Genomic DNA, 26,871 nt, shown 5'->3' with positions numbered 1-26,871 from the left:
AAAATAAACCCTAATCGTACACAATAGGTCGGCAAGGCTCCAGCAGATTGGATGTTGGGATACTAGAACTAGGTACTGACAGCAGTAACGTCTGGGGTCTTGACATCCCAACTCTGGATCGGAAACATAGTCTCGGGCCCTTCCAAGGGGGGAATGGCGCAGTGGTTAAGCGCCATGGCTGTTACTTGAGTAACGTAGGTTCGAATCCTGCTCCCTCCACCTCCTCCCCGCTTACCCGTGGCAAGGATAACCCGGCTGGCTATCGACAACAACCACCCGCCTGTGCCGTCGAGCCCACACTTGTTGGGAACTTCGTCTCCATGGCTACAAACGACCGACAGCTCCGCTGTTTGGACACAGGCCCCTCTCGATGAAGAGCCGTCAACTGCCGTCAGACGAATCCTCCGTGCGCCTGAAGGCACGGGGTCGCGTCAGTGAACAAACCTGTAAGCAGGACCGGGCACGAACCCGGTCAGGCTCGATTCGCTTCTATGCCCTTGTTTTCCGCTGTGTAAATAGAGAAAATAGAAAGCGCGCCGAGATACCCCTCGGGAGGTTGCTAACGGCCGGCTAATGAGCCGGGCCGAGCCCGGCGTTAAATAATACTACTACTACTACTACTCGGGCCCTTCCAAGCGGGGTAAAAACAAAACAACGACACGAAAGTGTCCCCAAACTTGAATTGTTTTGATTCAGAAGGATCATTCACCACATATCAAGTCTTGGAAACAGTAGTAGGGGCTTTTCCATTCAATTTATAACAGATATTGAGCTGGTGGCGTGGTTTTGAGCTAGAAGATTGATATATCATATATCCAGATGAGCTTTCGAGAAGAGAATGGCGAATTCAGTTGGTTGATACCGCTTAGTTTGACACGCATTACTTTTTTACAGCTTCATCCTTTGCATATTTTGATTTTCACCAAGTTTCATGTAGCTCAAACTCGAATACGGGCTTTGTGGCCACTGGCCGACCAATAAACATTTGATCCGTTACAATTTCGGCCTCTAAAAACACCGGAAATATATAGAACGCTACCAAATCGAGACCATGACAAGCTTGAGTGTTTAGTCTCCTTTTGACTCGTGCGGCACCACCTGGCGCTGTTGAGCAAGATATGGGACAAGAAAAAGGCAAATCTATATGATTATAATGATGGGCAGTGGCGAAAAAAAAGAATGGGGTTAGCAAAAAAAAAAAAAAACAGCAATCTAGAAAAGGTTAGCATATATGGACGGATTGGGCTACTGGAATAATCAGACAACCAAATCTTGGCGATACCGGGTTCCTGTTCTTTTTATATCCGAGCCATCGGGCGCCCTTTCATCCGAATAGGTAGCCTTGGCGTGTGTTTACAGCACCCTCACCAAAATGCGAAATAGATAAAGCGCTAGTTCAGAAACACCATATGGAAAGTATCGTCTGATGCCTGGCAGGCATGCCATTTACGGAAGGTTCATGGACAAGTGCCCAATTTTCGATAGCCCTGCTTTTACTGAAAAAAATTCAAAAATGGCCGATCTAAAGTGTAGTCGCCAAAAATACATCTCATCTGTAAACACTGTTCCAGGGGCTCATAATCTTGACCAGTGATCGAAGCATATTTGACCTGGTATGTGTGTAAGTTGGTCTGAAGCTATCACGGTAGGTAGATATATATAAGAAACAAAAGCCCGACAAGCTTACAGATCTGGTCGACATGCACGCAGCACGACTTCAATCTTGTTTACCCATATCCAAAATAACACTCCTCGCAAAAAACCACATTGTGACCATGATTATCCCGACGAGCTGGAGAGAGGCCCTCCTCTACCTGGGCCTGGGCGTGGTCGCCATCTTTGCATGCAACGCAGTCTACAACGTCTTTTTCCACCCTCTCCGCCACTTCCCCGGCCCCAAGTCGCACGCAATGTCTCGCATCCCTTATACGTACCACTGGGTGCGCGGGGACCTGGTCCGACACATCACGGCGCTGCACCGCGAGCACGGCGACATAGTCCGCCTGGCCCCCGACGAGCTGTCCTTTGGCGACCCGCAGGCCTGGGGCGACATCATGGGCGGCGGCAGCAGGGACCTGCAAAAGTGGAACGGCGTCTTTGACATTCCCAACTTCCTGCCGACGCACGTGCAAAACACCACCGACAAGTCCCGGCACCGCATGCTGCGCAAGGCCATGGGGCCGGGGTTCTCGGACGCGGCGCTGCGGGCCCAGGAGCACATCGTGGCCAGCCACGTCGACCAGTTCATCCAGAAGCTGCGCGGCCGGCGCGGCGTCGTCGACCTCGAGGTCTGGTACCGCTTCATCGTGTTTGACGTCATTGGGGACCTGGCCTTTGGGGAGTCGTTTGGCTGCGCCAACGGCGCCGAGTTTCACCCCTACATCCGCCAGATCTGCGAGACCGCGGTCATGATTTCGTACCTGATGGCCATCAACATGTATCCGATCCTGAGGAACGTCGTCAACTTTCTGATCGACGGCGTGGCCAGGAGGGGGTTCGACGCGCAGGCGCAGACTCTGATGCCGGCCCTGGAGCGTCGGATCAAGTTGCAGGAGCAGCGGCTTGACTTGGTTGATCCGTTGATTGGGAAAATGAATGAATGGGTGAGTTTGCACTTGGAAAAGCACAAGAAAGAAAAGGCTCAATAAAGCCTCGAAACCCCCACGTCGCACGATGCTAAATGTAGGCATACAATTTCCCAAAAAACAGAAATGGACCATCAACGACTTGATCCCGCACGCCATAATGATCGTCGGAGCAGGGTCTGAAACGACGGCCGGGGTCCTCTGCGGAACAACAGCGCTGCTCTTGGAACACCCGGAAGCGATGGCTAGAGTCACGGAAGAGGTTCGTTCGGCGTTCTCGTCCGACGGTGAAATCAATCTGGAAAGGGTCGACAGTCGGTTACCTTATCTCCGCGCCTGCATCGACGAGGCGATGAGGCTGTATCCCGTACCCGGTTGTGCCTCTCTCAGGATAACCGGCGACAGAGACATAATCTGCGGAGTCCCCATGCCGCCCAAGGTAAGGTTCTCCTGTTTTTTTTTTTTTTTTTTTTTGTTTTTTTTTTTGTTGTTTTGTTTCTTTCCCCGCTGGAGCGGCATAGTTTTGAACCGTGTGTGATTGCTACTTGGCTGACCGACCAACCCTCTTTGCAACATTTCTCTCCAGACCGTCGTAGGACTCTGGCCCTATGCCGTGTACCGAGACCCAAAGCTGTGGCGCAACCCCGACGAGTTCCATCCCGAAAGGTGGCTTGGAGACCCCGAGTATATCAATGATGCGCGGAAGGCGTTCAATCCCTTCCACATTGGGAGTCGAGATTGTGTAGGCAGAGGGTGAGCAAAATCCCTTCAGGTTGCTGCATTGACAAACAGGGCGTTGCTGACATGGAAATGGAAACAAAACAAACAGACTAGCAGTCATGGAGCTTCGACTTATCATGGCCCGGATGATTTACAACTTTGACATGCACTTGATGGGCGCGGGCATGAAAGAGGATTCTCGATCGTGGGTGGACAGACAAAAGAATTTCTTTATTGTCTGGGAAAGAGTTCCACTAGAGGTGGTGTTAACTCCCACCAAGAGTTAACACGAGCACCTTTATCGGGTCCGCTGTCTCCGGCTGGGTTGGGTTTGTAGATCGTTTTTAGAGTTGTATTCTCAAGCTAGAGGGGGGTGCATACGGGTAGCATCGTGATTATGCATAGTGAAAATACCCCGGTGGCCAAAGAAATATACGGAAACGTTAACTTTATATGCTTATGCTCTCCATCAGGGTGGAGTCTTGTATGGGATGCGATCGAGGATCCACGTGACCAGGTAACCCCAATGCTTGGCAGGGGTAGCCAAAGAAATGTTTTTGAAGCTTTCGGGCGTGTCCCATTCACCTTCCGTTCACTTTTACCCAACACGTGCTGGGAGCATGCGAGATCCCGCGAACGGAGCTCGTGAACGGAGCTCACAAACGAAGCCCGCATATGTTTTCTCGCCTCAATCACAATTTTAATTTTCCAGTATTTCTTAATCTCAACAACCACCCTATTTACCTACAATTCGTCTCAATTCGAAGCAATCACAAAAACCCCCTTTTACTCCACAATGAGCCGCCGTCATGCAGCGACTCCCTCCATCGCCAAGCTCTGATCACGATCAGCAGCGGGGTACCGACAATGACACGCGCGCCGCTCCGCCGTCTTCCTCCCTGAGCCCAGTCACGCCCCAACCATCGGCCCTGCGCATCCGCAAGGAGAAGCGCTTCCAGGTGTCTCGCGCGTGCGCACGCTGCAAACGACTGCAGAAGGGATGCAGTCAGAGCAGGCCGTGCCAACGCTGCCTCGCCGTCGGCCTGGGCGAATACTGCAGCGACCAGTCTACGACGTCACCCTCCGCGGCTTCCGTCGCCGACAATGTAGATCGTCCCGCAAGGAACCACTCGGCCGAGATACCCCCGGCCTTTGGACGGCGGGCCGATCTGCTCATGGACAAACTCATGCCCCACTGTCTCTTGCGCTTCCTGTCGCGCATGCAACCGACCGTCCCCGTGCTGACGGCCGATTATGTCGACAAGTTGCAGAGCAGTGCTGCTCAGCCCGCCGAGACTGCACCCTCCGTCGAGGCCTACGGCATACTGCATGCCGTCTGCGCCATGGTCCTGCTCCAGGTCGACCGCAACGGCGCCCTGCCCTTTGAGCTTCCGGACGAGGTCACCTCTACGATGCACGGCAGTGAGCTCTTCAGGGAGTCTCTTCGGGCGCACCACCACGTGTCGCGCGCCCAGGCCACTCCAACCTTGGAGCGCGTCCTTCTGACCTTCTTCATCTACGCATGCCACTCTGCCATGTCCCACCACAGCCGGGCCTTTATGTTCCTGAGAGAAGCCACAACTGCTTACCTGCTGCTCAGCAGCGGCAATAACAACAACGGCGGCGGCCCCGACCGGTGCGTATCCCCTGTTTACAAGACCGCCTCGGTGGGCGTGCAGGACAGGCTGTTCTGGCTGCTGCTCATCTCGGAGCGCTCCCACGCCATCAGGTACAGGCGACCCATCACGCTGTACATCACCCCGTCGTCCCCGCGGCTCCAGAGCCAGCAGCGGCAGCTGCAGCAGCCCGACGCCCAGGGCCGCACAGCCGTCGAGCCCTTTGACGCGCTCGCCGGCTTCTGGAGCCTTGCCGCCTTGTTCGCACCCCTCAACACAACCTTTGTCGGCCTGCTCCTCGACGAGGAGGGCCGAAGCAGCGAGCAGCAGCCGGCCCCCACAGAGTCGGCCGCGGCGCTGCTGCTCAGCAGCATCGACGAGAAGCTGGGCGCTGCCGTGCCCGACGACGTTGAAGAGCTCGAAGAGACCCAAAAGTCGAACCTGGTCGTCACGCAGCTCTGGCTGCGCATCATCGTGTGGCAGCTGCGTCTCCGCCTGGGCCTCCTCACCAACCTCGCCATCGACGACGGCAACATCAAAATGGACGAGGATCACGACGAAAAGCCCGACAACAATCACAACGAACACCGAGCTCACCAACAAGGACAGGACGACGACGCTGACGTGGCTCTCTGGCACCCCAGCACCACGACGTACCGATACCCGCTCGACGCCGTGCGAGAGGCGCGGCCGACGCTGGACGAGCTCGCCACCGACGCCCTGGCCGTGCACGGCGTCGGCATGACGGAGAAGCTGTACGACATTGCCTGCTCCATGGTGGACGTGCTGGCGCTGCCACTCGTCGGCGGCGGCGGCGGCGGCGACGGTCTGTTTGTCTACGAGGAGGATCTGCGTTTTGTCTGGGGCCTCGTCTCGGATCTGCCCGGCGGGGCCGAGGTGTATGACGGGCTGCTGAGGACGCACTTGGAGACGGCATTGCCGCACTTTCAGGTCTAGGAACCAGAAGGAATGACAGGAAAGGAGAGGGAATGGGGGAGATGGCGATATGGGCAGCGCGTTTGGGGCTTTTTTCGTCGTCTCTTTTGAATCATGATGTATGACTAGTGCATGACATGGCATGGCATGGCAAAGGAGTATCGGATTTGCACTCTTTGTTTGGGAGCTTCTTTTGTAGCATTTTACACTTTTCTTGTTCCTCGGGTCTGCCGAGCCATCAAGGCACAAGGGCGAGACGCTACCTACCTTGGTCTCGAGAATACCTACATTGACTTTTATGGAATTAGAGTGAGATCAAGATATCATCTGCGTCTGTTACCGTGTAGGTATCAGTTGTGGTCGGGACTGGGCGGGATCTGACTACGGTGACTGTGGTTGTGTGTTGGGGCACGCCGAGAAAGGAGCTGCGGAAGGGGATTGCAGCCTCGATGTTCTTGTCGAACGAAAGGTTGTAGAACAGATTTTCAGATTTGCAGCTATCCGAGAAGCCATCCTGTGCAGCAGCCTTCAGAGCTCCCACGATGGAAAAAAACCAGAATATATGTTTGACCAGACATTGTGTGCTGTACAAGTTGGTTCCGACACCAAGATACCAGCTGCGCGCAGACACAGAGGCGCTGAATCCCGCATGCCTTAAACACGGATACCCCTTTTAAAAGCGTATACTTTCCTGGTTACAAAAGAGTTCATTTCTGCAACCAAAACAGCCGTATTGGCACTTCTAGTGGAGGTGTATATTGCCACAGCTCGTGATAATCGAGGTTGAAGACAGCTAACACCAAGTGTGAAAGCAGCGCTGGCGCTGTTGAATGAACCAGCAATAGGTCCTCCGGTTTCCTGATCAGAGACGAAGTTGCGCATTGCAACTTTAGGTCAGAGTCAGGGCATTGAACCAATTGGTTAACAGTCTGTATTTGCCTAGCAACAATTACATCCATCCTGGGTCCACAAGGTCCAACCCCCGAGTACTCCCGTCATAAGCATCCACATTGCCCCCACCAAAACACACAAAACAACAAACAACAAAAAGTGACGATCCAGATTTCTATCTCTCACATCGTTCGATCCGGGCAGGTCTCGAACCTGCAACCTCCTGATGACCAGATGGACTCGTAGTCAGACGCTCTACCATTGAGCCACCGGACCTGTGGTTGTGGACTTGTGTCTGGCTCTCATGACCCTCGGATCCCGGTGTGTTTCCGCAGTATTCCAGTCGAGATATGCGCCTTTTCCCGAGTTTACTGGTACTAATCCCCAATACTGTAGGTATCCTGTTGTTCGGTAAAGGCAGAGATCCGACAGTGTGAGAGTGGATGGCAGCCCAGAGACAAGTTGGATTCCAGACGGGAATCTACAGAGGCGTCACAACCCTGTACCCCACATGAAACCTCCAAGCTCCATTGAACGCAGGGAGGACTTGGCGGTTATTTGGCACTGGGATACGCTGAAGATCCAATTAATGCGTTCCTAAACATGGGCTACTGCAAGGGACATATGGATGTTGGGTTGGGTCCGTGTGATGGGCTTGGACCCATCCCTTTCCCAATTTGTATTGTAGCAAGCTTGCAAGGCAGCTTGTCTTGCTTGTTCAACCTCTGCTGCAAGAATCAGAAAACATCACACCATATTTTAATCTTTTGGTTGGAACTTCCTTTCCCTTCCATACGAGATCAGCATCATCCTGTCCGGGAACAGTCCCCAACAATACAAAGCACCACGACAATCTTGCCCTTGTAGCACATCAATGAACGGCAACAGGATGAATAGCCAACTCCCTATTCAGACCCCAAAACGGTCAAGGGGCGACAAAATCTGTGGCATGCCAAAGAACAATAAACTCGACCAAAGATTAATGACCGCCCAGTTTTTTTTTTTTTTTTTTTTAAGTGACAGAAGCAGCAATGCCCTCAAATCCCTAGCGCTATCGTGTGCACCGTAAAAAAAAGACACCACACCGGACACTAAACTCCACGATTAAGACGCCCTAACCTTGCTTTGCACTTCGCCATGCCATCCTACAAGTACGAACACCTCGAGACGGGCGATCGGTCGCCTCTCTCTTCCGCTCTGCCAGAATTCGTTCCCGCGACAGAGGAAGGTTCTACCTCGCGGAGGGCCTCGCATCTTCCATGGACGACTTCAAACCGCGCGGGGACGACGGCCTTGGTTTGGCTTGTGAGGATTGTGCTTCTTGTCTGGATGGTCATCGTTGCCGCTGCGTCCTTGATCGTCCTTGCGGATCTGGGCCGCAGTCTGCATAGAGTCGCTGTCGGGAGTGACCATTCCGGAAACGTCCCAGCCTGTGGGTGAAAACAAAAGCCTAGCTTATTATGTTGGGGAAACCCCGCGATGAACGTTCAGGTTCTTCAGGATGATACTGACTTCGAGCATTCTGCAGTCCCGAGCGCGATCAAGTACTTTGACTACGTTCCCGACTTTACGGTTGATGCTTCCGAGGCATCAGATGCTGAAGTCGACAGCCTTCGAGAGCGATGGGGTGAGCTTATCCCGAGTAAGTAGAGAAGCAAGCCACGACTATAGCTCAGTAACACATTTTACTAACCATTACGCAGAGGGCAGAGGCTGGGCACACATAACCCACGGCCTAGACCAGCTGAGCCCTCCCTCGAGCGACGCAGAAGGCCACGACGTTCACGCCATCGCCGTGTTCCACGAGATCCACTGTCTTGTAGGTCTAGTTTACGACTTGAAAAAGTTTCTTTTTATTTTTTTTCTGTGACCTACAGCACGACTGACAAAAGGGGAAAAAAAACCGACAACAGTACACCATCATGGCAGACTACAACAACGCCGTCCGCAACAAGACCACCATGCCGGCGCACGTACGGCACTGCTTCGAGTACCTACGCCTGACGCTCATGTGCCACGCCGACACGACGCTCGAGGGCAGGCCCGACGTCATCCCCGACACCATGTTCCAGCCGGGCGTCATGGGCTCGCGCCACGTCTGCAGGGACTACGGCGCCGTCAAGGCCTGGGCTGTGAATCACCGCACAAACGAACAGACGGGAATTCTGAACGTCCATCACCATGGGTGATTCGAATGCCGGGGAGTGGTTTTTTGAAGCTTGAACGAGGTAGTTCCATTATAGTAAATACATAGGTTAAACTACCTAGTATCGGTGGCTATGTACGCTGAGACTGCTCATATTGTTCCTATGGGCGGTACCTTGAAAAAGTTCAGTTATAGTGAGTGGAAATAGCAGCTAGTGGTTCTAAAAGTTGACATATACTCTCCCTTCCCAGGCTCCAAGTGCTGGGATCGAGATGACCCGTCCGTCCTCCGGTTCGCCCACAATAGTATCGACCAGTAGTCGTACGTCTGTCAGTCCACAGCCCATTGCCGCAGCAACATCCACGCACTCTTGTGCTTCTCCTGAGAAATTGAGCACGACGACGCACTTTTTGACTGTCCTGTCGTTTTCTTTGGCGTTGACGCCTTGACTTGCCTCCTTGACGTACGCAAAGATGTACTCATCTTCCGGATCTAGGAGCCTGAAGCTGCCATGTACCATCAGCTCGCGATGTTTCTTCCTCAGCGCCAACACAAGTCGATAAAACTCCAAAACGCTCTCCTTTCTGCCAGTTTGCGCAGCCACGCTAACCTCGGCACCGCCGCCGCGGCATTCTGCGTCTTGGACGACTCGCATCCATGGCTTGCAGCCATCTGTGGACTGCCCGAATCCGGCATTAGGTGCCCCGCCGTCCCATCGCATCGGCAGCCGGCTGTGGTCCCGTGCAAGAATTCTCAGACCGTGCATCGTCTTCTTTATACTGTCCACATCACCGCTTCCTACCGCCTCCTTGTAGAAGCCCTGGCTCTCAACATCTTTGTACTCATCGATGTCCCAATTCTCGGGCATGTTGGTCATTCCGATCTCCTGCCCTTGGTACAAGAATAGAGTACCTGTCAATGTAGCCTGCCACAGTGCGATACACCTCGCGCTGGCCCGCCACGCCTCGGGCGAGCGGTCGTCGCCAAACCTCGACACGGCCCGGCCGTTGTCGTGGTTCTCGACAAAAGCCGTTGTCCAGCCGTCTGTTCCCTCGATGAACGCCTGCCAAGTCTCTGTGATGCGCTTGAGGTGGGACAATGGAAATGGCGTGTATATGTACTTGGCACCAAAGCCGTCCCCGGTTCCTAGCCTGATTGCGGAGAACTCAAACACCATGTCCAGCTCGCTGCGCGACGCGGACACGTATTCGAGGACCTGCGAGGGGCCCTTGGTCATGTTGCTCAACTCCCCAACGCTGACGGCGCCGGGATACCGGTGTAGTGTTTCGGCTGCCATCTCGCGGATATACTCATGGATACAAGGGCCGTTGCACCACATGTCCGGAGCGGGCTGAGTGTAGCTGCTGGGGTCCGTCACCGGGACGTCGACGTAATCCCTCTTGGAATACTTGTTGACTGTATCTATGCGAAAGCCGTCAACTCCGCGGTCAAGCCAAAAGTTCATAGTGTCTTTATAGATGGCCATTCGACAGTCCTCGTTATCCCAGTTCAAATCCGGCTGCTCGGGAGCGTACAGATGAAGATAGTACTCCTGCGTCTGCTCATCCCATGTCCAAGTTGAGCCGGCAAAGTAGCCCCGCCAGTTCGTCGGGGGCAGCCTTCCACCTGTGATGGGATCATACCGTGCTGGCCTCCATATATACCAGTCACGCTTAGAGCTTGCTCTGCTGCTGCGACCCTCCTTGAACCACGAGTGTTCGACGCTCGTGTGGTTGACCACCAAGTCCAAGATTAATTTCATCCCTCTTGCATGACAGCCCGCAAGCAGAGCGTCGACGTCGGCGACGGTCCCATAAGGCGCATATATGCTCTGATAGTCCGAGACGTCGTATCCCATGTCGGCTTGTGGGCTGTCGAAGACGGGCGATAGCCAGACGCAGTCGACGCCAAGGTTGGCGAGGTAATCGAGCTTTGTGACTAGGCCCGGAATGTCACCCCACCCATCCCCGTTGCTGTCTACAAAGCTAGCCGGGTAGACTTGGTAAAATACGGCATCTTTCCACCATGGTAACTTGCCGTACAGCCGATTTGAGGCGTCAGTTTGTAGGTCTAATGGAATGCAGCCCATATTGATGATGAAGGAGAGGTCGATCCAGTGTTATGTCGCAGACTTTGAAGTGTCGGGAAACAGGGGGAGAGCAACGGATGATGAAAGGTTCAAAGTCTCGCTTGAGACGAGTGTGAATGCGCAATCCTTGCTCTTTGTTGATCTACCCTGGTGAGAAGTTGTAATAAAAAACGTGTTGACTCGAGGAAGACCTCGAGACGTAGAGTTTTGCCATGATGAGTATCTCCGCCGAAGCTCCGACGGCTGATCTTGACATTAATGGAGGAATACAGATAAATAGTGGGCATATAATACGAAGAGAAGCCGTACTGCAGAGGCAAGGCCGAGCTAAAGGGTTCAGGTGCCAACCTGGTAATGAATGAAAAGCAAGGAAGGTAGGGTTTTTGTCCACCTATCAACTGCATCCAACCTCATTGCCTTATCCACATCAACCCCAACCCCATTTGGCTAGATGACCCCTCAGAGCTCCTACTCGAGGCAACTCCGACAGCAACTCCGCTCCGCCCTGACACCGCAGCTTCACCAAACAATTCTTGCCCCCATCTCACCATGTAACCCCCCACAAGACTACCGAAATTTCATGGAGAAACATCGCCAAATTTGCTCTGCAGCTAATATTGCCGAACATGAATTGGCCGAGCTGATGCTGACAGGATGGCTCGATTGACGAACCCCGGATTGCCCGGGGTACACCCTTGTCAGCACACTTCCCAGAGCTAGTCTAGTGACTTATTTTGACATGTCGAGTGCCAAAAACTCGGTGATTCTTTATATATAATGGGACGCCTCGACTATTCTTTTGCTAGTTGATCCAGGCTCATTCCACAATCCGCGCGGCTGTCGAGTCCAACTGCCAGGCCTTTGTCTCCTAGGGACCGTCTTGTACTTGGGTACCTTGGAGGGTGACATTCACCAAGACCTACCGGCACAAATATTTGTATAGTCACCGTTATCAAAGCTGGTCCAAGTTAGGACAGACCCGTTCGTGCCCATGGCCTCCAATCGAGAAGCCACGGCTGGCGCAGACGCAGAAAAGAGTCCGACAATGGCACCCCCTCGCAATGTCGACATGGACACCTCCCCCTCCTCCCTGGCTCTCGAAGCCAAACACGCCGCGTCCTCGGAACAGGAAATGACCCTCTGGGCCGCCATCAAGACCTACCCCAAAGCAATCGGCTGGTCTGTCCTGCTATCCTCTACCCTGATCATGGAAGGATACGACCTCGCCCTGCTGTCCTCCCTCTACAACTCGCCCGTCTTCAACCAAAAGTACGGCGAGTTCAACCCGGCCACCGGGAAGTGGGTCATCAGCGCCGCGTGGCAGTCGGGCCTGTCCAACGGCGCCCGGGCCGGCGAGATCCTGGGCCTGATCCTCGCCGGCTGGGCCTCGGACCGCTGGGGCTACAGGGTGACGACGATGCTGGGCCTCGTGCTCATGATGGCCTTCATCTTTGTGCTCTTCTTGGCGCCCAGCGTCGAGGTCCTCGTCCTCGGCGAGGTGCTCTGCGGCATACCCTGGGGCGCCTTCCAGTCCGTGACCCCCGCCTACGCGTCCGAGGTGGCCCCCGTCGCGCTGCGCCCGTACCTGACCACCTTTATCAACATGTGCTGGGTCGTCGGGCAGTTCTTGGCCCAGGCCGTCAACTACAACAGCATCCGCCGGACCGACGAGTGGGCCTACAGGATCCCCTTTGGCGTGCAGTGGGTCTGGCCCGTCCCCATCCTGGTCGGCGTGTGGTTCGCCCCCGAGAGCCCCTGGTGGTTCGTGCGGCACGGCGACCGCGCCGCCGCCAAGCGGTCCCTGCTCCGGCTGACCAGCCCAGGCCAGCCCGGGTTCGACGCCGACGAGACCATCGCCATGATCGAGCACACCAACGAGCTGGAGCGGCGCGTCAAGGAGGGCGTGCGGTTCCGCGACTGCTTCAGGGGCGTCGACCTGCGCCGCACCGAGGTCGTGGTCGGCATCTGGCTGGTGCAGACGCTGGGCGGCCAGAACCTGATGGGCTACTTCTCGTACTTTCTGACGCAGGCCGGCATGGACGCCAGCAACTCGCTCGCGCTGTCCATGGGCCAGTACGCGCTGGGCATGGTCGGCACGGCGGGGAGCTGGCTGCTGATGGCGCGCGTCGGCCGCCGCACCATCCACTTTGCCGGCCTGACCGCGCAGCTGCTGATCCTGCTGGTGGTCGGCGGGCTGGCCTTTGCCGGCACCAACGCGGGCGTCTGGGCCATCGGCGGCATGCTCATCGCCTTCACCTTTGTCTACGACTTTACCGTCGGCCCCGTCACGTACTCGCTCGTCTCGGAGCTGTCGAGCACGCGCCTCAAGGCAAAGACCATCGTCTCGGCCCGCGCCGCCTACAACGCCAGCAACATCTTTGTCAACGTCATGACCAACTACCAGCTGAGCAGCGCCAGCACCGGCTGGAACTGGGGCGCAAAAACGGCCTTCTTCTGGGCCGGCACCGCCGCCCTGAGCGCCGTCTGGGTCTTCTTCCGAGTGCCCGAGCCCAAGGGTCGGACGTATGCCGAGCTCGATATCCTCTTTGAGCAGGGCGTATCTGCAAGGAAGTTTGCTAGCACAAAGATTGATCCGTATGAGCATGGTGTAGAAAGTACCGCAAAAGAAGAGCAAGTGTAAAGGTCTTTAATGGGAGCTAGGCTATGTAGTTATTTTTGTCAACTTGAACAGTTGGCACTCGAGACCCCTCAATAATGGATAATACATACATTGGGTATATATAGAACTCCAGAAACTCTGGACATATGGCCGTAGGTTTGATCAAAAGGGCATTGCAATCTCGCAAATTGTAGTCAAGAAAACCGCAGCATCCATAACAAGGCACATCATCGCTCATGGTCTTTTTATTGATCATACCCAACCTAATGCCTATCGTAATCTAAGAAAATAACATTTTATACGATCCCAAAAACGCCTTAAAAGTGCCTTCCGTTGCCGTTGACGCCATTGACACCATTCTTGTGCTCCGCCAGCACGTCGGTCGTGACCTTTTCTAAGCATCCCGAAGCGGCGGCAACGAGACCGAGGAACGGCTTACTCGGGTCCAACACCCTGCTGAGATACTCGGGGTGGTACTGAACGCCAACAAAGTAAGGGTGACCCTTCAGCTCTATGATCTCCATTCTCTCACCCTTGTCGTCCTTGCCCAGGAACTGGAGGCCAGCCTCCTTCTGAAGCTGGTCAATGTACTGCGGGTTGACCTCATAACGGTGCCTGTGGCGTTCCCTGGCAACGGGACCATTGCCATAAAGGGCGCGGATCTTGCTGCCCTCGCTGCCAGGCTGAAAATGGGTGTCGTGCAGACCAAGACGCATAGTACCTCCCATTGTGGTCTTGTCAATCTCTGGCATGAAAATGATCACCTTGTGCTCCGCCAGGCCATTAAACTCCTCTGACGTCGCGCCCTCAAGCTTGCAGATGTTGCGGGCAATCTCCACAACAGCAAGCTGCATGCCAAGGCAGACTCCGAGGTAAGGCTTGCTCTGCTCACGAGCCCACTTGGCTGCCGCAATCATACCCTCAGTGCCTCGGTTTCCGAAGCCACCGGGAACAAGAATTCCATCAGCCGACTTGACCTTCTCCCAAGCGGCGTCAAATTGTTCCTTGTCAGTTTTAGGCTCAAGATGCTCCGAGTCGACCCATTGCAAGTCAAGCTTGCGCCTGCACTTCATGGACGAGTGCTCCAGTGCCTTGATGACGGAAAGATACGAGTCGTGCAGCTCTGTGTACTTGCCTACCAAGGCAATGGTGACCTTGCCCTCGCTGTCCATGGCGCCGACTGTGTCCTTCCACACGTTCCACATCTCCGATCCATGCTGCAAGCGAGCTGGGTCCCGTGGGATGCTGTCAAGGCCGAGCGACGCCTTCAGCTGAGTGACCAAACCTTGCTGGTCGAGCAGCATGGGCACTTGGTAGATGGAGGGCATGTCATAAACTACAAGAACCTGCTCAGGCTCGAGCTGGCACATCTGGGCGATCTTGTTCACCGTGCTCTGTTCCAACCCTTTGTTACAGCGGGAACACAGCAAGTCAGGGATCAGGCCTGCACTTCGGACCGTCTTAACCGAGTGCTGTGTGGGCTTAGTCTTTTGCTCTCCGTGAATGGCGGGGACAAATGATACGTGAATGCTGAAGAAGCCGCTGCGGCCGTACTTGTGGCGCAGCTGGGTGAGTGCCTCGACGAAGGGCATGGACTCGATGTCACCGACGGTACCTCCGAGCTCGATGATGCAGACGTCCGGCTCCTGGCCCGAGTTATCGACCGGAATGCGCGCGACGCGCTCGATCCGCTCCTGGATGGCATCGGTAATGTGTGGTACTATTTGGACGGTCTTGCCAAGGAAGTCGCCTCTGCGCTCCTTGTCGATGACCTCCTTGTAGATCTGACCGGTTGTGATGTTGTGGCCGCGAGTGAAGGTCACGTTGAGATACCTCTCGTAGTTGCCCATGTCGAGATCGACCTCGCCGCCGTCGGACAGGACGAAGCATTCTCCATGCCTGTGTTGTTTGACTCTATCAGCACGCGGAAGCGGGCATGGAGAAGGAGGGTCTGAAGCGAGTTGGTGCTCACTCCAATGGGTTCATGGTGCCCGCATCAACATTGAGATAAGGATCAATCTTGATGGCCTGGTGGTTGTTAACGAGACCACGTCAGCATTGCCAGTAAACCAATGAGTAAAGCTATAAAGGGGCAAAGAATCCTTACTGTGACCTTGAGGCCGACAGACTTCAAAAGCAGGCCAGTGGACGAGGCTTTGCATTTGTTAGTCGTCAATCGACGTATAGTAATACCGTCCTACGATGTGGCCTAGACATACCAATAATGCCCTTGCCCACTCCGCTAATGACACCTGTAGCGATCTTAGTAAATGGGTTCACATATAAATCGGTTTACTTATCGGGCTATGGGAAATAATTACCTCCATTGACCACGATATACTTCATCGTGCCAAAAGGATTCTGTCGCCTCGATCTTTGTGGAGGAGGGTCAAAGGACTGCCGACACGGGTACAATTGATATAGCTATGAGCAACAAAGATAAAAATAACAAGTTATCAAAGACTAAGCAAGTATAAGATGCCACAATAATAATCCCAAGACTTGTGCGCACTCGAATTGTGGAATTCTCGTTCGGCTTTTTTATAAAGTAAGAAAAAAAAAGTAGTAGAAAAAAAAAGGGGAAAAAAGTTGTCGTCATGAGGGGTAGACAAATAAATTTTTGCCTGTCGCGTCTGCAGAACGCGTCTAGTCTCTCCCCCGCGATTAGTAGCCTTGACTCATTGCCCCACCTGCGGACAAGGGCACCCTGTATCGGAATGTACTGCGTCGAGGGACCATGCAGAGAGGATTGGTTGCTTGCTCGATCAAACCGCTTCTTTGATTGAGCTCTTTTCTGCAGGCTTTCTTACTCGGTTGCCCTAGCTGCCATGTGAAAATTGAAAATGCAACAAGTTTACTCATGCATTTTAGGAGATATCGGACAATGATAGACAGTCACACGGTAACGCTCTTCAAGGTGTACCTCCCCTGCTTGGCTCTTGACCGGGGCCCTAGTGTCAATGGAGTTTATGCTTATTCCCGCTAGGCAACCACAACTCATTTTGGCTTAGGATACCCCATAACATAAAAGCAACTATTTAATGCGTCCCTAGGTACGTAGCACGCCGTATGCAGTCATCTTTTTCACTTCAGCTCCGTCAGGCACAATCGTTTAATTTTGACGACATGGGGCTCACGGATACTATCTAGACTAGATAGTTTTAGAGCTTGGTGAATCCTGGTGAACTGCCAAGACTCCACTACAACTTCTCGGCTTGTCTCTCCAATGGTCTCCAGATCTCACACAAACCTTGACAATGGATTATTTCCCCATACGGGGTACATGCGTTTAGCAACGACAAAAATCAGGGCATACATCTCTGCTGTGGACTTTTAATGGGTATCTATCGATGGTAGCATACCCATCCTCCTCGCCTTCATCCCCCGTGCCATATGCACCACCATCAGATACTGTTTTTCTGTTGTAAAACGCCGCAAGAGTTGCTGTGATGCCAAATCCCAAATAACACTCTCTGAAGCCGAGGCAGGGCTGCATACAAAGAGCTTGGATTTTGGGGCCCATCTTCTCTGCTCGTCGTTGATAGCTATCGGAAGCATGGCCTCTATGATGTGCTCCTGGCCGTTGCTGAATGGAAGTTGGAATGTCAGCTCTGCTTTTTAGTCGAAAAGCCCCCTTCTCTCAAAGCAAGACGGAATCCACAGGTCTACTTACGCGATTACAGATGCGACGTAGATAAGAATCAACTTCTGAGCGCAGTCTTTAATAGTTTGACTGCTTTATTCTTGACTGGAATTTCGACCTTGGTGAGATCAAACCCAGTTGTTGTAGTGGCTGTTTCTGTATCTAGAGCGACGGGGCACGCCCCGACTGGAGCCCTCGCCGGCATTTTCGAGCTCTTCGTCGCTAATGGCATTTGTTCCCGTCCAGTCGAACACGCGCGGCGGTGGAGCGACAAGTTGTTCTTTTGCCTTGCCCTTCCCCTTGTCCTTGTCTTTGTCCTTGGCCTTGGTCTTGGTCTTTGTTGCGCTCCGGTTACTTGGGACAGAGGCGGCGGGGAGTGGAGTGACGTTGTGCATCTGCATGAACTTGCTCCAGTCAAACGAATCCGGTCGGTAGGTGTTGGTCCTGGCCTCTGGCTGGGCGGAACCGTCCATCGGGGCATCTTGCTGGGCAGAGGTGGGCCTCTCCCTGCCGCTCATGTCCTGCATTTCGATATTGCTCGGGTCTTGGATGTTGGCTCGTCGCGGGTGCGCGCACATTCCGCAAAAGTCCCAGATGATGCGGAGGACCATGAGGATTATCATGGCGATGGCGCCACCCGTGACGCCGTCCATATTTACTGAGGCTTTTCGTCTATTTCGTTTTTGGCTGCTCGTTTTTTGGTATTGTTTTTGGTGGTGGACTTTGTGGTTATGGCTCTGAGTGGTGGGCGAGATTTTGAACGGTTGGTCAGAACCATTCTCTTGTGTTGCGGCAAGAGCAGACTCATAGAAATTCGGGACCAAATCTTCCCATTCTGTCAGTTGCCTGTCAGATTGCCCGAGACTGTGTGCGGACTCAACTGACTTGAAATTCTCCAACCCTAGCACGTCCAGGCCAGCCAGTAGATCAAGGTTCTAATGCACCAATGCATTCTCAGTGGTCATCATTATTGCCCTTGACCTAGGTGTTCTCATCTTGGATAAGTCCGGTAATGTGTTCTCTAAGATGTGAGAGATAGCAGCCAGCTCCTTGCACGGACGAAGCACGACAATGCCTTGTTTGCTTGAAGAAGGCCTTCGCCACGGCCTACATGCCAATAGGCAGAACCTACAAAAGTCAAACCACCCAGCTTTCAAAGGCTTGGGATTTTCTCAGCCAAGTTCGTGTGCAAATAATTTATCAAAACCTAGTTAGCTTTCCTCCCTGACGGCAAGTTACAACATCCTCTACATGTGCAACTGGCAATATCTTGGCTTATCAGATTCTACATCGGATTTCTTTCAACAGAGGCAATAAAATAAAATCTCATTGCTAGCGCTGCAATAGCTCCGCAACTACGTAAATTGACAAGAGTTTTGTTTGATTGATGCTACAGTAGATACGAGCAGCGGAGAATGGTCTGGCTGTTTCAGTACCTTTTCTCCCGTCTTTGATTTTTTGCAACATCAGGGCTTACATGTTCCTTGAACATTAAGTGCTCTGGCATTGCTCACTCTGAGAAACGTCATTTTCTACGCGACCGTAAAACTAGACACGAACCAGGTCGGGCAGGCCCTCTCATGAACACCATCTTTCCATTTGCTAGCAGGATGAATGAATGTAATCAGTTGGCCGCTACTTGTACAGATTACGCTGCTTCAAGTATATGATACACAAGCATCATTTTACAACCCCCGTAAATCTAACTAAGCCCCCGAGCTTTGGAAGAGGCCCTTGGGCGTGATCCTTCATCATTGCGCCCATTATTGGTACACCATCCTTTCCATGACTATCCCGTTAAGCTTGTCTCGCCGCTTCATGCTCAAAGTCTGCGTTGGACATCAAGGGCCTAAGGCCCAGCTACTGTGTCATTGTCGAAGAACTTAGGAGCAATGGAAAAGGCTGCAAAAAGCCTCGATCGTCGTCCCGAGATTTCATCATTTCAATGCCAAGCAGTACTACAAAAAGCGACAAGAGACGACATATATACAAAGGCTATATATTTTGGGACAGCCACGAGAGCCAAGAGCCAGAAAAATATGTCCACTTGTCTATCCCTTCGGGCCTTCATAGATGGTGACCTATCTAGACCAGGTTGACTTGATATATGTGTCACAGAATATGGGATTTTGCAGCTGCTGGGGAGGATGGGTACACTAGCACACATGAATCGTACCAGGAGGTTTTGCAACTTGACAAAAGAAAAACACGAGAAAATTCAATTGTACCAGCGGCTGTCGTCAGAATGGATCATAAAAGAGAAAGCAATCAAGCAAAAAATGCTAAAAAATTATCTCGGATACGGGGAATCGAACCCCGGGCACGACGGATCCTATTGAGGATTGAGAGCGTCGTATGTTAGCCACTACACCATATCCGATGGTGAATTGATTGATAATGAGCCATGTGTCCATTGACACTATAAGGCAAACAATATGCAGCCCGGCTTCTCAAGTATATACCTCTAGAGATTGGTTAGCGACGAAAAATGCCGACAACATCAAAGCTATTACAAGACGCAAGGACGGTTCTACTATATCAAGATGCCTACAAGAGATGACAAAATTCCATTTGACTTGGGAGATGTTGTTGTTCAGCGATCGAGCATGCTCGACGCGATGCATCTGCGTTTGCTCTGTAGTCGTCTCTGGCCTTGCTGCCCCGAGCATCAATCTGATATGGTCCTTGGAATGCGATTTAAAACCACAGCAGGGGCAAGCTTCATACTCTGTAATTTTTCCTGTTCTTATTAGTAGTGCATAATGCTATTTTTCGGTAATCATACCGGTCTATCCATGAAACATCGCTCGCTAGTAATGCGTTATATGATCGCCTTCCCCCTCGCTTGTCTGTCTTCCTCTGCAACAAGAACAAGCCCAACATCATGGCCTTAGCCAAACAGCACCAGCCCTCCCTACGACTTGCTCTGCCTCCTCACGGCATCTTTCCCACTATCCACTACCTCGGTATCAACGTGCTCCGCCTCATCGTCCTCTCCATCGCTCTGCCCATCTCTATCTTCCTCTCTGCGTTCATCCTCGCTGAAAGCCCCTCCGCCCTCCATGTCGTCCGTGTCATCCTCTTCCCCGACAGCCACGTCGCTAGAAACCGTCGCTCTCTGGATATTTTGGTACATCTCCTCCTCGTCGTCTTCCTCGGCTGGACTGACGGGCGGCTTACGCCGCTTCTCAAAGTCCTGCTTGTGCGCCTCGGCCAGGTGTCGCGAGAGCGCCCCGACGATGGTGTCGGCCCGCGTGAGCCTCCTCCTCAGCGTCGCACCGCCGGGGACGTCGCCTGCTATGGAATCTCCGGCCCTTCCTTCCTCAGCCGCCGACACTCTAGAGCCGGCTCTGGCGAGGGAGTTCAGGCGAGCAGCTGCAGGCGACCGTTCGGCGTCGACGCCTGAGCTCCGACCCTTGCCGGGTGTGGTTGGTTCGCCCAGTAATCCGTCGTCGGCACCACTGCCGCTGCTGCTCTCCTCGCCTTCGAGCTTGTAGGGAAGCGGCACGTCGCGGCTGGCCTTGTACTGCGCCACGTTGCCGCAGTGTTCGTTCTCGACCCTGAAGATAGTCCACATCCCACGGCGAGTCACCTCGCCGAAAGCAACTAGGAAAGAGACGATGGTGTTGTGCTGCGTGTCGTGCGTAAATATAGCGTAGAATATCCAGGCAAATCTGAGAATGGGATCGACGACCATGGCGGTGTAGTAGGGCCACTTCTTCTTTAACCCGAGGATGTCGCGAAGGAGAAAGTTGTTGTTGTTGACCGGCTGAAGGAGGGAAAAGTCCATGAATATGTCCCAGAATGCTGATGTTGTTCACTAGAGTTAGCAAGAATAGACGGCAACGAGAGTTTTGCAGTCGCCTGCGATGAAATAGCTTACAGCAGTATATGGCATTGATGCTGGAAAAGGTAATGAAAAGCGCCAGGTTCGTATGCGTGTTCTCCAGGCGGTAAAGACTGAGGCACACAGCAGCCAAAATGCTCATAGTATATTTGCCACAATTGACGAGATGAGGGAAAGCGTTACGAGTGTCGTAGTAACGCCGGATGCACTGGAGGAAACGCCAAATAGGTGGCAGTGCCGAGAAGAAGCCTAGCAGTCGAGAATGGCTCGAGTTACATTGTGTGGGTTCGTTCCAGCGGTTGTGATACAGGCAGAAGAAGAGCTCGATGTTCTGCGTAGTTTCACAAGGCGATTAGTACTCTATGCTACCAAGAGACAAATGTGGTTTGGAAAGGCACTCTGCTACTCACACACATGGCGTATGTCAGCGAGCAGTAAATGTCGCCGAGGAAGAAATCACGAAACTCGACAGGATAGAGTCCTGCAAGAAGCAGACGCCACTATTAAACAGTAAGTTGTTAGTCGACAAAGCTCCATCGTCTGGCACCGCTCAAGACTCTTCGCGGCCCAAAACTTACATGTGAGTACAGGAACCATCGGCGACTCCGCCAATAAAACACAGGCGCAGGGAAGAATAATATCACAAAGGTAAGCCCAATCAAGATGCTGGGAAAGTATAAGTACATTTCCTCGTCTCCGAAACGGGAAAAGTTGGCCCAGATGAAAACTCCAAAAACCAGCAGGAAGAAAGCCGGGAACTGGGACAACTGCCTCCAGTCGAGTTGCGTTCTAGGGTCAAACTCGAATATGAACTGGTAGTTGATCTTGCTTTTTGTCCATATCCGACAGTCCAGGCAGAAGAGCACGAAAAGATAGAGCATGAGGAAGTAGCCGCCATAGATCTGCATGAGGTAGGATGTCCGCTCTCTCAGCGTATCATCTTCGACAAACAGGAGCTCGGCCCCATATGTTCCGCCCTGGATGGCAAACACGAGTCCCACGCCGATGAGCAGGCCACTGCGAAAGGCACTGGCAGACTCGTCTGCCGGCCTGCGGTTGAGGTTGCGCAGCTTGCCTGCGGCAATCTTGTGATTGCCACGCTCAAAGTAGCGCGCGTATAGATCTTCGACGGCTGCGATGTGCGTGTCCAACAGCGTGGACTTGACAAAGTAGGCTTCATTGACGCGCTCGTGCATGTAACGGTAGGTAGGTTTGGCGTTGACAGCCTTGTCATACTTTTTGTTGAGCTTGCGGAAGGCGGTTCGGTTGAGCAGGGCGAATGACTTGAGTAGCTCCAGGCCGCGATAGAACTCCTGCAGGGCCAGCTTCAATTTGTGTTTGGCGGTCCTGTATGGAACATCCTCAGCCACGGGGCGGCGGGTATAATCCCTATTCGAGGGATCCTGCAATCCTTTCATGCGTGGCGTTTGCGCCATCTTCTGCAGTGCTTTGGAGTTGGGTCCTGGTCGAGGGTGGCTTATCTCGAGGAGTTTGGCCTTTGCTGGTTGCAACTGGCGCATCCAGCCTTGGTTAAGCCATGAGTTATCCGAGCTATCATTGCTCCTCTTGTTTTGTTTCCCTCCCTTTTTAGCAGTAGAGTCGCCGTTGCCTTCGGATGCAGCACGGCGGCGTTGCCTCATTTGCTCTATTTCATCCAGACGTTGACTCCTCATGACATGCAACTGTTCCCGGAGAGCAACTAGACGCTTCTCCGCCTCGGCCTCCTTTTCCCGGTAGAAGGTATCAACCTTTGCGAGCTGGTCATCCAACCAAAAGAAGAAGTTGTTTTCGAGCTCGATGGCTTCCAGCTCGACAGCAGTATTGGGCGAGGTTGACTTTTTGCGTGTCAAGGTGCCACGCGGCGTTGGGTAAGACTCCGTGTGTTGCAGGCGCTGTCTTGACGGAGTCTCTGCAGAGGGGTCCTCCCTGGGATCCTTCCCAAAAGTACTCGCTCGACGACTGACGGGCCGTTGACGAGGGGACTTTTGTGAGTCTTCAGCCGAACCGCAACGTGCCCCACCCACTGGAAACTGCATAGTATGGCTTCTGTGAAATGGGTTTGACAACAGGGGGGCAAGTTTGTTAAAATCGTCAGTCCTGGAGGGTATTTTCATAGCAGGGGCCGGAAGCTCAAAGTTATTTTGATAAGATGTAGACTTGGTGAGTGGATTATCAGGTTGAGGAGCAGCCGGAGGAGTTGGCACGAAGCTGCCATAGTGCGTGTCGCTTCCCCATGAGTCCTTGAGCAGCTGGGTCTCACCCAAGCGGCCATCGTTTTTCCCTTTCCGGGGCGCGATGTCCAGAGCTGGCGACAGTGTTAAGCCGTCCTTGGTCCTCGACGGCCCGGGCGCTGGGGTCGATTTCGAACGAGTGGCAGACAAGGCATTTCCAATGTCGCCATCTTCACCCTGGGCGGTCCCTCTGGTCGCCAAAGAGCGAGCATGATAACTTTGCTTGCGCCTGGGTGAGAAGCTAGGAGTCGGGTGGGGAGGCAAGTCATCTGGTGATCGTCGGGCAAGGTTCGGGGTCAGTGAACCTTTACCCTTGGCTCGATTGATGGCGCGAGCGACGACCTTGATGTGCTTCTTGCCCTCTTTGTAGTTGAGGTATGCTTGTTGCCATTCTGCGCTAGTTGGTCAGCAAAAGAAATGCGGTTGAAATAAAATAATGCCCTAAAAACATCAGATGAAAATTATCTGTTGTTTTTAAAAGGACCAACAAGAAACATACCGGGCACTAAATCCCTCTGAAGCTCCTTCGCGAACTTCATGACGTCACGTGGTCCCCTGGCTAAATGCTTGCTTCTTAGGTCTGCGTAGAGATTTTGATCTCGTGCCCAACTTGCCTCTCCCGAGAGAGTCTAATAAAAAGTTGCCGTGGCGCCAGCCATTGACCTTCTTCTGCAAGCCGCCCCCAGTTCGGGATCCGGGACTGATTTACAGAGGCTGTGAATTGATTAGCCAGCGCCGTTGCGCCGTTGCGGTCAATCACCGTGGTCGGGGTCTTGTGAGAGAGCCGTGTAGAAAAAAAGAAGCCGAATGGGATTACCCTCATGCAACAACCTTTGTGGATGGATGGATGGGAATGTTGAGAAACAGAAGGGGAGCGTGCGCGAAAATGCGATCTCAGTCTAGGCTAGGTCTAGAACTAGATTTCGTACCCCCTTGTTTTGTTTTCCCGGCTCTTCACTCCCCAAAAGCCAAGCTGAAATGCCAGACCCAAGGTAGCCTAGCCTCTCGCTTGCCTCCGCCCTGTTGGCCGGCTCCTTAAGTGCTGATAATTTGCGGGTGGATGCCAGACTCGGCTCCACCTCGAAAATCAGAGCTCCAGCTAGGACAACCAATCACTCGCTTCATGGGTGGCACGGTTTGATTGATATATTTTTTTCCTCGCCGGCGTTCCCCGGTTTGAATCAGTACACGATAGGTATTCTCTGTTTCGCATCCTGCCAATTTCTTGTCTTTTTTCGCAACTAAACGAGGGTGGATGGCTGTAGGGTACTTTAGCCTGAATAGTGACAATGTGAGGAAGAATCACTGTGCTGAATCAGACAATCAATCTGTGAGATTCTCTTGTCATCAAGTGTGCCACACCCGCTGCACGTGGGACCGGTGTAGCTTTGAAGGCATGCCGCTACCCAAACCATAGTCTCATGTTGCGAGCTGGACTCTAACATCGGCAGTTCGGTCCATCAAAGCCTGTTGCCACGTGGTACCAAGGTTCGAATGTCCCATTGAATATTACTTTTAACAATCGAAGGGGTATCACGTTCTATGATGTTGTACAAATAACCGTTCACTCCCATGCTTTCCAATGCATGAAAAGTCTCATCTTACAAGGCACCGCCAACCAACGACACGATCCACATAGAGATCCGCACCTTCAAACTAACTCTCCTCTCTATCTTTGCAAAGTCATCAATCCTGACCGGTGCGGCGTACTCCTGTAGCCACCGTTGCTCATCCGCCAGCCTCTTCCGTAGGCCATCGTTTGTGGTCACAATCAGCGCGTTGGCTTCCAAATCAAGGCTGTAACTGCGCTTTGTATAGTTGGAGCTGCCCACCATTGTCAAGGATGGGCCTATGTCATGGCCGCCCGGCAACGTCACCCAAAGCCCCTTGGCGTGGTACGTCCAGCCGTCTGGCTCGCCGGAAGTGCCGCGTCGCCACTCCTTGAGGATGACGGCTTGTCCTCCCTTGCGGCGTTCAACTCGGTCCAGGAATCGGCGTGCTAGGAGGCTATATGCATCGGGCAACATCCCTGAGACACCATGAGAGCGGAAGAACCCGTTCGCGTAGGGAGACGCCGTGATCACCGTTCCGGTACCACCAGGAGCCGCCGAGAGTAGTAGCTTGGTGAGCGAAGGTGCTGGGTTGAAGTAACCGGCTGTAAACGTCCATGACGAGCCGGCCAGATCAGGTGACGCCAACTTGGAGAGGATATGCGTCACTGCCGGTAGCTCTGTCGATGCATCGGGTCTCATGAGCTGAGACATTTGGGCCAACGGGTACACTGAGGTGTCGGTCTGGCTGCCTTGGTCACCGGAGCTTGCGTTTGATTTGGCAGATTTCACCGATATCAGGTCTCTGATCAAGGTCGTTGACTTTGCCACAAACTTTTCTGGTTCATCGAGAGGCGAAGGCGCAAGGTTGCTTCCGGGCCATGTCATCTCAAAACCAGAGGGGGACTCTGTAGACGGCTGCACAAGAAAGCTCAAAGAGCCCACGGCCCTCTGTAAGCCCCAGAAGTACTCGGTGATTTCCTTTGAAGAAAACAAGTGATACCTATCCTGGCGATTTGTAAAATAGTCGTTGGATAAGTTTGCGCTAAGGGGTTAACCATGTTAGCCAATGCTGGAAAAGCAGCTTCCTGAGTGGACGCAGAGATTTTCTAGCCATACCCTGACATGACTATCTCGTCATCAAAACCGTACAGCTTCATATGCTGTAGTCCCCAGCCCTCATTAATGCGCTTGGGGATGTATTTTTTTCGCATTCCCGTCAGGTTCGGCGTGTGATACATCCTGATTTCGACGCGCTCAGCCCCGAACTCGGTCACGAGGGGCGCCAGAAGCGACGCAGAGCAAGGCTCCGGCGCCTCACGGCTGCCGCGCAGGGCATCTGTAAGGATGCTTACTTTGAGCTCCGGCTTTGCGCGCAATGCTTCTTGTAGCGTAGCAATCTGCAACAAGCCATTATTGTCAACAAACAATCTTTCTTATTGATTTCACCATCTTTCTTGCGACATTGTATTTATAGCCACACGTACGAGCTCCTTCTCAGATTTGCCAATGTACAAAGTGGACAAGAAGATGCGACGCTCCGCGTGCCGAATCTTGTCCTTGAGCGTCTCGTAGAACTCGGCAGGCGTCTGCAGGATGCGTATCTGCGAGCCGTGTATCCGAAAAGAGGGCGCGATCTTGTCTAGCTCGGTCGTGAACGGTGCCAGCAGGCCGGCTGTAGTCGTTGGGCTATTAGTCGAGGGCCCTGGCGCAGCTCCCGCAGTGGACGAGCCCGTAAATGAGCGGCATTGAGGCCGGCTGTGTATTCGGATAGAGGCACGCGGTGTTGATAAGGTTGGCCTTAGCCTCGAGGCGCACCTCGAAAAGCCCCTGACTATCATGGCCGCTAGATAACGGGATCGATGCGGGACAAGCGGAAGGGTTCGCAGATTCATGACATGCTTGTCGTTGAGACTATGTCTTTTTCAGGGCGGGTTAGGGTCCTCAGTGCCAATGCCCCTCAGGGTTAGGGTCATCGATAGAAATTCCAGTCATGC

General features: G+C 53.2%; 9 protein-coding genes, 2 non-coding genes and 1 pseudogene across 12 annotated transcripts; 5 read left to right on the top strand and 7 right to left on the bottom strand.

Moving 5' to 3' along the window:
• Positions 1-147: 147 nt before the first annotated feature.
• MGG_20125 lies at positions 148-219 on the top strand (annotated as a pseudogene). Its single transcript has one exon. The product of its transcript is annotated as a tRNA-OTHER (tRNA).
• Positions 220-1,775: 1,556 nt separating this feature from the next.
• Positions 1,776-3,592, top strand: MGG_07550 (isotrichodermin C-15 hydroxylase; the record flags this gene model as incomplete). The annotated part of the gene is made up of 4 exons (XM_003711416.1): positions 1,776-2,603; positions 2,710-3,024; positions 3,172-3,338; positions 3,415-3,592. The coding sequence occupies 4 exons, from the start codon at positions 1,776-1,778 to the stop codon at positions 3,590-3,592; spliced, it is 1,488 nt and encodes a 495-aa protein (XP_003711464.1).
• Positions 3,593-3,900: 308 nt separating this feature from the next.
• On the top strand, positions 3,901-6,292 carry MGG_07549 (RING-4 protein). Its single transcript, XM_003711415.1, has one exon. The coding sequence runs from the start codon at positions 4,115-4,117 to the stop codon at positions 5,876-5,878; it is 1,764 nt and encodes a 587-aa protein (XP_003711463.1). The 5' UTR covers positions 3,901-4,114; the 3' UTR covers positions 5,879-6,292.
• Positions 6,293-6,940: 648 nt separating this feature from the next.
• On the bottom strand, positions 6,941-7,024 carry MGG_20124. Its single transcript has one exon. It is a non-coding gene; the product is annotated as a tRNA-Arg (tRNA).
• Positions 7,025-7,635: 611 nt separating this feature from the next.
• Positions 7,636-9,002, top strand: MGG_07548 (uncharacterized protein). Its single transcript, XM_003711414.1, has 4 exons — positions 7,636-8,180; positions 8,277-8,390; positions 8,452-8,567; positions 8,662-9,002. Exons 1-4 carry the CDS (start codon positions 7,886-7,888, stop codon positions 8,935-8,937), a joined length of 801 nt encoding a protein of 266 aa, XP_003711462.1. The 5' UTR covers positions 7,636-7,885; the 3' UTR covers positions 8,938-9,002.
• MGG_07547 (alpha-glucosidase) lies at positions 8,948-11,324 on the bottom strand. Its single transcript, XM_003711413.1, has one exon. It carries the CDS (start codon positions 10,981-10,983, stop codon positions 9,115-9,117), a length of 1,869 nt encoding a protein of 622 aa, XP_003711461.1. The 5' UTR covers positions 10,984-11,324; the 3' UTR covers positions 8,948-9,114.
• Positions 11,325-11,562: 238 nt separating this feature from the next.
• Positions 11,563-13,772, top strand: MGG_07546 (alpha-glucosides permease MPH2/3). The gene has a single exon (XM_003711412.1). It carries the CDS (start codon positions 11,975-11,977, stop codon positions 13,622-13,624), a length of 1,650 nt encoding a protein of 549 aa, XP_003711460.1. The 5' UTR covers positions 11,563-11,974; the 3' UTR covers positions 13,625-13,772.
• Positions 13,773-13,920: 148 nt separating this feature from the next.
• MGG_07545 (CTP synthase) lies at positions 13,921-15,949 on the bottom strand (the record flags this gene model as incomplete). The annotated part of the gene is made up of 5 exons (XM_003711411.1): positions 13,921-15,502; positions 15,576-15,631; positions 15,711-15,757; positions 15,823-15,855; positions 15,925-15,949. The coding sequence occupies 5 exons, from the start codon at positions 15,947-15,949 to the stop codon at positions 13,921-13,923; spliced, it is 1,743 nt and encodes a 580-aa protein (XP_003711459.1).
• Positions 15,950-17,374: 1,425 nt separating this feature from the next.
• Positions 17,375-17,899, bottom strand: MGG_07544 (uncharacterized protein; the record flags this gene model as incomplete). The annotated part of the gene is made up of 1 exon (XM_003711410.1): positions 17,375-17,899. One exon carries the CDS (start codon positions 17,897-17,899, stop codon positions 17,375-17,377), a length of 525 nt encoding a protein of 174 aa, XP_003711458.1.
• A 1,641-nt stretch (positions 17,900-19,540) lies between these two features.
• MGG_20123 lies at positions 19,541-19,626 on the bottom strand. The gene has a single exon. It is a non-coding gene; the product is annotated as a tRNA-Glu (tRNA).
• A 335-nt stretch (positions 19,627-19,961) lies between these two features.
• MGG_13413 (uncharacterized protein) lies at positions 19,962-24,220 on the bottom strand. The gene is made up of 5 exons (XM_003711409.1): positions 23,824-24,220; positions 21,672-23,716; positions 21,504-21,593; positions 21,130-21,424; positions 19,962-21,053 (listed from the first exon to the last, which is right to left on the bottom strand). Exons 1-5 carry the CDS (start codon positions 23,861-23,863, stop codon positions 20,161-20,163), a joined length of 3,363 nt encoding a protein of 1,120 aa, XP_003711457.1. The 5' UTR covers positions 23,864-24,220; the 3' UTR covers positions 19,962-20,160.
• Positions 24,221-24,742: 522 nt separating this feature from the next.
• On the bottom strand, positions 24,743-26,773 carry MGG_07543 (CDP-diacylglycerol-glycerol-3-phosphate 3-phosphatidyltransferase). Its single transcript, XM_003711408.1, has 3 exons — positions 26,362-26,773; positions 25,994-26,274; positions 24,743-25,919 (listed from the first exon to the last, which is right to left on the bottom strand). The coding sequence occupies exons 1-3, from the start codon at positions 26,767-26,769 to the stop codon at positions 24,926-24,928; spliced, it is 1,683 nt and encodes a 560-aa protein (XP_003711456.1). The 5' UTR covers positions 26,770-26,773; the 3' UTR covers positions 24,743-24,925.
• Between the last annotated feature and the right edge of the window lie 98 nt (positions 26,774-26,871).

Source organism: Pyricularia oryzae, chromosome 3, assembly GCF_000002495.2.
Source record: "Pyricularia oryzae 70-15 chromosome 3, whole genome shotgun sequence".
NCBI lineage: Eukaryota > Fungi > Ascomycota > Sordariomycetes > Magnaporthales > Pyriculariaceae > Pyricularia > Pyricularia oryzae.
The sequence above is the reverse complement of the archived record's forward strand: the minus strand, read 5'-3'. Positions and strand labels throughout refer to the sequence as shown.